General features: G+C 37.8%; 1 protein-coding gene across 4 annotated transcripts; it reads left to right on the top strand.

Annotated features, from left to right (window-relative positions):
* On the top strand, window positions 1,629–9,875 carry LOC109844939 (glycosyltransferase-like KOBITO 1). 4 transcript variants are annotated; one of them, XM_020414116.1, is made up of 6 exons: window positions 1,630–3,148; window positions 3,278–3,330; window positions 5,545–5,653; window positions 5,950–6,081; window positions 6,151–6,195; window positions 6,504–6,671. In XM_020414116.1, the coding sequence occupies exons 1-6, from the start codon at window positions 2,972–2,974 to the stop codon at window positions 6,654–6,656; spliced, it is 669 nt and encodes a 222-aa protein (XP_020269705.1). In that variant the 5' UTR covers window positions 1,630–2,971; the 3' UTR covers window positions 6,657–6,671. The 4 variants fall into 4 exon arrangements, with proteins under 4 accessions (XP_020269708.1, XP_020269705.1, XP_020269707.1 ...); XM_020414118.1 differs by lacking the exon at window positions 6,504–6,671 and adding an exon at window positions 9,685–9,875 and having other exon boundaries at window positions 1,650–3,148; XM_020414117.1 differs by lacking the exon at window positions 6,504–6,671 and adding an exon at window positions 9,587–9,875 and having other exon boundaries at window positions 1,652–3,148.

The following is a 10,942-nucleotide window of genomic DNA, read 5'->3' as shown; positions in this document are numbered from 1 at the left end:
GAGTCAACTTGCTTATTGAGAGTAAATTACAATCTAAGCCAGGCACATGAAGAACAGAGGTGAGATGTAACTCTTTTGAGAGTTGTATAGAACCTGTTCCTACAATTTTGGAGTGTGAGCCATCAGCAATTCGCACTGAGGAGTTGTCGTTGCTGGTTCTATAATTATGGAACAGTGAGGCATCTCCTGTCATATGGTCTGAGGCTCCGGTATCAACAATCCAGGGTCTGCTAACACCTTTAGTGGCTGTGAGAGCAGAATGAGACTCCTTCTGAGCTATTAAACTAGTCCCTGCATTAGAAGAATTCAGTGTTGCTTGAGTGAACAATTGTTGAAGAATTTCTATTTGTTCCTTGCTGAATGGACTGGGTTCGGATGGGCTCTGAATAGCTGTGCTGGATGCCACATGTGCACGACTATCTCGGTCATTCCTAGGTTTTGGTTTCCAGTCAGCAGGCTTGCCATGAATCTTCCAGCAGGTCTCCTTATAGTGACCGAGTTTATGACAGTGATCGCACCAAGGTCTCTCCCCCTTTTTCCGAGTCTCACCCGGGATTGTGTTGTTGGATCCACGAGCAGCAAGAGCAGATGCATCTAGTGTTGATTCTGATGGCCCCATCATCACTTTCTTTCTACTTTCTTCACGTCTGACCTCAGAGAATACCTCACGAAGGCTTGGTAGAGGTTTTGTGCCTATGATACGGCTTCGAACTTGATCTAGGCCTTTATTAAGTCCTAGAAGAAATTTGAATATTCTCTTCTGTTCTACAATTTTCTTGTACAATATTGTATCTTCAGAGCACTTCCATGGATATGTTTCAAAGAGGTCAAGCTGCTGCCAGTGCCTATTGATGGCATTGAAGTATTGTGTAACTGACTGGTCTCCTTGGCAGGAAGTCGGTGTAGGAGTGTTTCAATCTGAATAGTTCCGAGGCGTTTTCGGAGCTTGAGTAAGTTTCTCGTGCTGCGTCCCAAATCTCCTTTGCAGTTCGAATAAGAGAAAATTCTCAGCAATGTCATTGTTCATGGAGTTGATGAGCCATGACATGATCATATTATTTTCTGTTTTCCATTTCCTGTAGCCAGGATCTGATGTAGCAGCCATAGTTGCCTCACCCGTGAGATAATCATCTTTGCCGCTTCACAGATGAACATCATAACTGATTGAGGACCACCTGAAGAAAGTTGTGGCCATTCAGTTTATGACTAGTGATCAGAATAGGCGAAGAATTAGGTCCACCAAGAGTGTGTAGTCTCCATATTTCCTCCCGACGGTGATGTAGTATCAGACGACGTGATGGATGTTTGCGAAGAAGTCATTCCATATTTCGTCATCTTAGAAACGATGAGAGGTGAAGAATGGGAAGGATTCAGTCGCGTCGATGAAGAGGTGGTGGAGAGAATATGGTGGGCGGCGCTGCTAGGGTTCAGAAGAATTGCTCTGATACCATGAAGAAATTGAGAACTCTTTCTTATTGTATTTCTGAGGAAAGAATTACATATATATTGTTAACTAGGGAATAAAAACAGAAAAGGAACTAATTGATTCTGTTCCACAAAATAGAAAGAATTATGAGAGGATCACGCAGGATCTTCTCTCTAACAAAATAAAATACTAACTAGAGTAAATTACAATTAACTCCTAACTTTGAATAACTAATTTCAACATTGTTTTACTAATTTCTATTTGGGAGGCAATATGGTTAAGAACCCTAACATTATAAAATCCCACATCCATGGACGACTATAACCTTGTACTTTCCTTCTATTGACAACTGATTTGATCGACCTCCAACTCTGATGTAAAAGAGAATCAGAGGAATCTCGAAGAGCCATGCTATTACTCGCTATTTACAATAATAATCTCTCCATCAAGGAAATTAACCTTTTTTTACTTCACAGCTGATACATATATTTTATTCATAGGATAATTATACTATTTGAGCACACTCCACTCTTGATCCTTGTCTCCAACTACTACTCCTTTAGATCAAATATTCCTCTGAATAGGCTGCACTCCACTTTTTAGTCGAGGCTTGTGATAAATTCTAGCATATTAACTCCTTCATGGCTTCATGTCGTAACACTTATCATTTTTTGATCAATGAAAAACTTCATTCATTCATCAAGTCAGCGTTTATATTACATCAATATACTCAAAAGTTTGAGAAATTAAAAAATACAAAGAGCTTAATAGCTCAATCTAGAGGGTGAAATTTTACCAACAATGCATCCATAGATCATATTCAGCTAGGATATGTTTGTTTAGAACAGTAATAAGCACAAACTACTTTATTTCTAAAGATGAGGGAAGAACAATCAAATGTAATATAGTCACTTGTTTATGAGGAGAACACCATGGTATTTAATTGGCAACACACCTTCAGATAATTCCAATTTAGAGAAAATAGTGTTCCTTTAATTTTTGGATCTGAGAGATTTCGCTTTTTAGGAGGCGTTAGGCTTGACTTTTCCTTTAATTTTTTAGTTTGTTTACTACTATGTTGGTTATCGGTTTAAAATTATGGAATTTGTGTTAATCTTTTTCTTTAGAATCTAATATGTTTTTAAAATAAAATGAATTGATGTAAGACTTTAATTTCGGCATCTGCGTATTAACTGCTAAGACATCCTTTTCTCTTATTTGGGGACGATGAAGCTTGACGAACTATTATTTATATGTCAATTTGTAATGAATATTATTTGAATTTTCTTTTGTTTTGTTAATTGTTCTTCTGGACATAAGCAACAAATAGCTTTCAAATCATGATGTGGCACAAGTTTTATACTTTTTGATCTCTTGAACTATGTGAATAGTTGATTTGCATAGTTTCTTCTGCTTGCTCAGTGCTGAAACTTGGAGGGTAACTTTCATTCTTCTGATGTGTTAGATATAATTTAATTCGCAAATAATTTAACGTTACTTCTTGTTTCACATCAATGTCTAATTTTTATAGGCTAATCTATTCTGATGATTCATGTTAATGTAAACTTTCAGATATGCATTACGTGGAGTACTTCAGCTAGCTTAGAGCAAGTTCTGCCCTGGATGTTTTACCACAAGGTTCTTAGAGTGATAAACTTCTTTCTGTTTGTAGAAGGAAAGGCTGCAAAACCCGATCTTTCAACAGTTCTAGAATCTATTCCTGTATGTTTCTTCATCCTTCTTTGGTCTGATATTAAAGAATTTATTTTTACATGTTTGGCATTTCGCATAATTCTCGCTCAAAATAGTGATTATAACTTCATGTTTTTGTGTATTGCCATTGTTTGGTAGGGGGTAAAAGTGATCTACAAAACTAGAGAAGTCGAGGATAAACAGGCTAAGAGGTTAGTTCAAGTTACTACATGGCATGAAATTCTTTATACAAGGATATGATTGTCTATGGAAATATGCTCTTTAAGCAAAAGTCCAACCAAGTTTCAATTATTGTGGCTAAGAAATTTATTTAATGCTCAACATTCAGTTCATGATATAATGGGTTGAATGTTGGTCATACGTTGTACAATTATCAATTATATCCATGCATAATGCTGAAAATATAAGCAAGATTTTAGTTTATCAAAAATTGTAAGCAATCATCGTAGACGGTCAACAATTTTAAGGGCAAGACTTCATCGTGTAGTTCGTCAGTTGTGGTACACATAATTTCATATTTTAGTTCCTTTATGATCTCAGCATCTATTTATTGTTTAATGTGTCTGTGCTACATTTTCATATATACATATTCAAGAATTAAAAAAAACTAGAAGCAGAGTTTCACAGTCACACCAATCTTTGCTATATTAGATAATGGTCCGCTGCATTCATGTGCATTTGTTATTAGTTCTACACAGCTAAATCACTCGTAGTTTCTTGAAGATCTCCTACTTAAGTTCTAGGCTTCTGAGATATGACAAGGCGCCACGAGTTCAAGCGTTGTCACCGACATTATTAGATTCTTTTCCCCCCTATATTGGGAGAGGTGGGTAGGATCCATCGATATTAAAAAATGTCTCTCTTTTCGTCTAACTTTAGGTGTTTACTTTACCACTTGCTTGAGCACTAATCTAGATTCTCATGAATAAGTATGAGTATACAATATAAATATGCGGATACCCTTTTATGAATTCTTCATGTATATGGAAGTTAAATAATAATTCACACTGTGAAAACTTATAACTCAATCATCAATGAAATCCATCATACATTTATATAGAAATACATCTGATTCAAGAGCTCATCATATATTCCAATCCCATATACGGCCAAAACACACCAAACAGAACTCTTTTGTATGTGTATATTATTACAAAACTAGATATGGATTGGATCCCTATAAATAATTCTATGCATACTCAAGAGAGTCATAGATGATACTTATTCAATAAAAATATGATTTTCTTCATGTAGTAAAATCTGGGATTTTACGGGCAATATTTTCTTCATAGATCCCAAGATGCGAAAGGGTTTTTTCTATTTGAAAAATTGAAGAGTTTGTTAGACCTATGGATTAGAGCTCGATTATATTTAAATGTTTTTTTTTTCCATTACGGAGGAAGACTTTATCATTGGTGATTATGTTCCCAGAATCTTGTTTTATAATATTTACATGTTAATTTAACTTGAAAATCGTCAGCTGAATTTGTTAGAGCTCGATTATATTTAAATGTTTTTTTTCCATTACGGAGGAAGACTTTATCATTGGTGATTGTGTTCCCAGAATCTTGTTTTATAATATTTACTTGTTAATTTAAGTTGAAAATCGTCAGCTGAATTTGTTACTTGTGTCTTGCAGCTTCCATACCATTTCTCCTCTTTTTTTTGGGATAAGTACATGGTCTTGAATTTTGGAGATCTTCATTGACCAGTTCTATTACTACGATATTCTCAGTATCCGAGTGCAGTTGGAATTGGCACCATAACTGTTTAGATTTGTCATGTAGTCCACTAAAATGAGCATATGAATATATGTTTTCCTTAAATAGAAGGGGTCAATATACTCCTGAGGGCTTTAGGGAGTACTCTCTACCTTTGAGTTTTTGTCTTATGAACCGTGTTTCACTGGAATTGCTTTAAAAAAAAGAACTGTGCTGGAGCATAATAGTTATTTACTTAGTTTTGGCAGTAGTGATGTCTGATTACTACTTTCTTTGAAAGATGTAGCCTTTTGGTAGTTATTTACTTAGTTTTGGCAGTAGTGATGTCTGATTACTACTTTCTTTGAAAGATGTAGCCTTTTGTAATTGTTGATAAGTTATTGAGTGATGTCTGATTACTACTTTCTTTGAAAGATGTAGCCTTTTGTAATTGTTGATAAGTTATTGAAATATATGTTGGGGGCATGTGATAGCGGGCTATGAAGCACAGACACACATAACATGAAGCCGTGTCGTGTCGTGTCCGTGTCGGACACACGTGTCAAACACACATCCTATGTATTTTTTAGGATTTGCCTCATGTCGGCGTGTCGGATGGCCGTGTCGGATCCGTGTCTGTGCTATATGGATAGCGGGTATCTAATACCGTTTTCCTCCTAATGTGTTTTCCCCTTAAATTTGTAGTCGTATTTGGAACGAGACGTGGCTAGCATGCTTCTTTTACAAACCTTGCAACTATGAGTTATTTGTAAAACAATCACTCAACATGGAGATGGCTATTGTTATGGCACGGGTATGGCGCATTTGACCATTTTATCATAACTAGAATTACTTTTTTCAATTGTGTTGTTGGCTAACCTTAACCTTGCAGTGAGCTTCTTGTTTCTATTTTCTTTGTCATTGCATCTCTCTTAAAAGAGTTTCTTTGAGACATTGTTTTAACTTCATAGAAATTGCAATTGCATAATTTTTTTTAATTTAATGGCAATTGCATAAGTTTTATAAACACTTATACGAAACTTTAATTTTTGTAGTATTTTGTGATTGGACAGAAAATATAGAAACAATAAGTATTTTTTGTTTGTGTAGAATGCTGGCATGGATTGGATCATTCATCTAGATACTGATGAATTGATGCATCTAGTTGGGGCTCTAGAATATTCTTTGAGGTTGCTTGCAGATGTACCTAGCAATGTTGACATGGTTATCTTTCCAAACTATGTAAGCGGGTTGCTATCAGTAGTTGTATCAAATTTATTTTCTCAAATCTAATGAACTTTTGTGTTCCAGGAAAGTAGCATTGAGCGAGATGACGTAATAGATCCTTTCAGTGAGGTAATTTATGTTACATTTTGCGTGTGCAATTTCAATTCCAGTTCTATCGATTATCTTTATCATACCCAATGCCCTTTTCTAGATGTTTAACATGAGTATTTTGGATTTTAAATAATACAATAAGTAGGAAATAATGAAAACACATAAATTTAAATGTATATCATTCTTTTAAATAGAAGTCTTCTTGCAATGGCATTGTGTATATACACACATTACGCACGTGGAAATATATGTATTAGTGTATTGAACCATGTACGTGCGTATATTGGTACCCATTAATACATGCATATAAATTTGCTACTATGTAGGCGATTCTCAAACTAAGCTTAGGACAGCTCGGGGATGTAACTATTCCTATTCCATCACCGCCTATAAACAAAAAAATGTGTAGAAGAAAAAACAGAGGAAGCACCAAGGAACGGAAATGTGAACTGGGAGGTCAAATCCAAAGTATTCAGTAAGATGAAAAACCTCATATTCCTCCCTTTTTTATATATATTTTTAGCGCAACTTCTCTATTCTCTGGCTTTGGGATTTTTTAGAGCAAACAAATGAATTCTAGTGATTGTGATCAAGAGAACTTGTCCAAACTACAAGGGTATAGTCGGGGAAGTTCCTCGGGTTCATGATCACCCAGAGGGGCATTGAGATCAATCCAAAGAAAATATCCATCATAGAGTGATTACCCGAGCCCCGCACACTGATGGATTTCTAGAGGCTAAGCGGGAAGATCGCGGCACTGGGGTATTTTCTCTCCAAATCAGCCAAGAGGAGCCTCCCATTTTTCAAGATGCTAACATTAAGCAAGGAGTTCAAGGAAAGCAAGAGTTGGACGACAAAATGCAGCGTGGCCTTCAAATATCTTATGACATACTTAAGACCTAAGTCGCCGCTGAGTCAACCTGGAGAAGGAGAGACCTTGTATCTATACTTAGCCATCTCTCCCGAAGCCGTCAGCTCTGTCTTGGTTCATGAAGAGGATAACACCTAGAAGCCGGTGTACTATGTCAACCGAATATTAAAAACTAGTGAACTCAACTACCTTTCATAAAGAAGGTTGCCTTCATCCTTGTTACCACAACTAGGAGGCTCATCCTTACTTTCAAGCGCATTTTATAATCATCCAGACAAGCTTGCTTTTGAAGAAAGCTCTCAGCAACGTCACCACTTCAAGAAGTATGGTCACCTGGTCGGTCGAGCTAAGAAAGTGTGATGTACAGTTTAAGCCAAGGACGACTATCAAAGCCCAAGCATTGGCCAACTTCCTCATTGAGTCAACTTACCAGATAATGAACCAGTCGCGCCTTCACCGCTAGCCCGGTAGGGGCCATCAACTTCTCAAGAAGTCAAGACCCTGTACCTCAGCCAAGATGCACCACTGCATATGATTCTTAGAAGTTTGCCTATTGGTGGTTGTTAAAGGCTCTGGAGAAACCGATAGCAAAGAAGGAGTAGTCCCATGTAGCCCAGATGGGTCGATCCACGAACAGTTTTTTGTCTTCTCCTTATTGAGCTCGCTCGTAGAGCTCAACCTCGCCTTTTCATTGAGCTCGCCTGCAGAGCTCAATCTCTCCTATTTATTGAGCTCCCCCGTAGAGCTTAACCACTCCCAATTGTTGAGTTCGCCCACAGAACTCAACCTCTCCTTGTACTATTGAGCTTGCCCGCAAAGCTCGATCTCGCCTGTTTATTGAGCTCACCTGCAGAGCTCAAGCATCATTTGTTAGCTTGACTCGCCCGCATGAATCAAGTTTATCAAATCATTAAGCTCGCCAACACGAGTTCAACCTTGCCTGAATGCTTCGCCCGCCCACACGAGCCAAGCACGCCTTCTGGGAGTTCGCCCGCATGAACTCTATTTGCTAACGAATGCTAGCTCACATGTTCGAGGGGCTCGCTAGCCGACCCCGCCTATTCGCCATGATCGCCTGCAAGCTCGCCTGAGCATTCAGCCAGCTCTCAAGCTCGCCCGTTGCTTTGTCAGCCTCGTCTGAGCAAGGCAAGCGGGCTGCTTGCTTGTGGGAGTGGGCCTACCCACTTTCCATGTCCTGTGTGATGATGAAACATGGCTCTCATCACCCTTATCTGGTCACATCCCACAGCTAGGGGAGGGCATGATGCTCCTCACCCAATAGTGGTCAAATCCCACAAATCAAGGGATGACTCATGCTATCCCTTGCCTACTTATAGCCATCTTCAGCCAACGTGAAGGGGGCTTGGAGGCTTGGATTTTGGTGGAGTTGAGAGGCTGAGCATTATTATTTTCAAGGCTCCTAAAATAGAAGCCTTCATTTGGCTTGGCTTGGGAAGAACCTTCCTAGCTCCTTGCTTGGATTGTTGAAGTAGACTCAATCTGAACTCTCGGATTTGAGGCTCATCAGCTCTTTACAAATCCTTGCATTGTAGCTCTCTCGAAGCTCGCGGCTTTGGTACCTTGTCAAGCTCGGGTATAGTCGAACTCAATCACTCCTGAGCCTCTGCTACACACTAAAGCTCCAACCACAACTTCAATCGGATCGTCCAAGGAAAGCAAACTCGACGCGAGAACCGAGGGAGGCATCCTACCGCTGCCAACGAACTCACGTTAAACAAGAAGGGTCATTCCTTTCTCTTCTGTTGTAAAACATTGATCATTAGTTTGTAATAAGCCGATCTTATAAATACAAACGACCCCTCGAGCGAGAAGTCAATTTTTTACACCCAACAGAAACCCTACTAGCAATGATTTTGAAATAACTTTGTAAACCATATTGTAACATGATATTGGTTGAAAATCAGAAGTTTTCCAGAGCTAAAAAACTCTTCAATAGCAAGATATAGATCATCACCAATAATATCCCTGGCTGATTTAAAGAAAGATGCGTTATAACCATTAGGTCCAGTTTGTTTCTAACATTGAGAAGACAACTTTCTTGATTTCCTCCCTATTTACGGGAAGACTCAGAGTGATTTTTTGATTTTGAGAGAGAACAGGGCCATTTGAAATTACATTCATGTCAGGTGTAGCAATGGTGGCAGTAGTTCCTAGGAGCTTTCTGTAATAATCAGAGAATTCATTAACTTTTTCAGACATGTTAGTAATTCTAGTCCCATCTTCTGTGTATATGGATAGTACTCTGTTGCGATGCCTTCTGTTTTTCGTTACAGAGTGAAAGAACTTGGTGCATGTATATCCATGTAGACTCCAATTGATATTTTCTTTTTGTTTATAGAATGAATTCTCACAGTTAAGTAACCTGACATACTTTGTGATACATTCCTTTTCGTTGGTTATCAATTTTGAATTAGGAGGTCCATATGCATTTGCTTCTGAATATCAGCTAATTCTTCTTTGGCTCTCATGACTTTGCTCACTTATGTTCATAAAATGTTTTTTGTTCAACTCTTTCAGGTAAGACTTCAGGCACTTGAGCTTCATATGGAATTGAAACATATTGTATCCCCAAATGTCTTGTTCCCATACTGATTCTACTGTTGGAATAAAATCAGGATGTTTAGTCCACATGTTGAAGAATTTGAAAGGCCTTTTGCCTTCAAAATCGTCTTCACTGATTGTTATAAGGGCAGGAGAATGATCAAAACAGTTTGGCATAAGGAATTCAACCTGACTTGATGCGTAATTGTGGATCCATTCTTCATTCACCAAAACTCTATCTAATCTGGACCATATCTTAGTTTCAGCTTCTTGTTTGTTACACCAAGTGAAGTAACACCCTGTTGCCTTGAGATGCATTAATTGGCTTGAGTTGATAAAGTTTTAAAAATCAATGGTATTAGTGTCAGAAACTTGTGCACCTCCTAGCTTATCTTCACTATTCAAAATGGCATTGATGTCTTCACCAATTAACCAAGAAACATTAACACTTTGTTTATATGCTAGTAAATCTTGCCAGAGAACTTTTCTACCATCCATATGATTAAGAGCATAGACGATTGTGATTAAACAAGAAAGTTTGCCATCTTTAGATTCAACTGAACAAGTCATGAGTTGCTCTGTGGATACTAAACTCTGAACTGTGAGAATATCAGTGTTCTAGAAAAACCATATCCTTCCACTGTTTGCTTCATGAAAATTTGAGATCCATTCCCAGTCCTTGGCTACTTTCTTGGCTATGGACTGCATTTTATTGCCATCTACTTTAGTTTTTAAAAGAGCTAAGAAAGAAAGTTTATAGTCTTGAATAAACTGCTTAACTATCTGATGCTTATAGGATTTATTAAATCCTCTGACATTCCAAAAAGCCTGATGCATTACTGAGTAAAACCACCCCTATCAATACAAGAGGGATCCAAATCAGATAGATTGTGTTCCAGAATAGAGAATTGAGAAGCTTGAATGCAAGAGGGCTCTATAATTTTCCCTTTGTTTCTTCTTCCTGCATTTGCTTTATTTACATTTGTAATCCAGATGCATTGATTCTTTCAGATTTACTGAAATTGATTCCCAGCATCTCTTCAATATCTTGTTGTGCATGTTTTTTTAGAAATTGATATATTTTGTGCTAGATTGTCCAACATTGACTCCTCTCTCTACATGCCCTTGTTGCAAAGATTTCTGAAGAACTTGAGTATCATTTCCAGGCTGATACTGAATTGTATTATTATTTCCAGACTTACTGAAGTTGGTTTCCTGCACTTGTGCATGTTTTTCAGAAACTGATGCTTTTTGGCCAGATTGCCTAATAGTGACCCCTCTTTCCTCATGTCCTTGCTGCACATATCTTTGATGAACTTGTGCATCATTTCT

The sequence above is a fragment of the Asparagus officinalis genome, chromosome 6, assembly GCF_001876935.1.
Source record: "Asparagus officinalis chromosome 6, Aspof.V1, whole genome shotgun sequence".
In the NCBI taxonomy this organism is placed as follows: Eukaryota; Viridiplantae; Streptophyta; class Magnoliopsida; order Asparagales; family Asparagaceae; genus Asparagus; species Asparagus officinalis.
The sequence above is the reverse complement of the archived record's forward strand: the minus strand, read 5'-3'. Positions and strand labels throughout refer to the sequence as shown.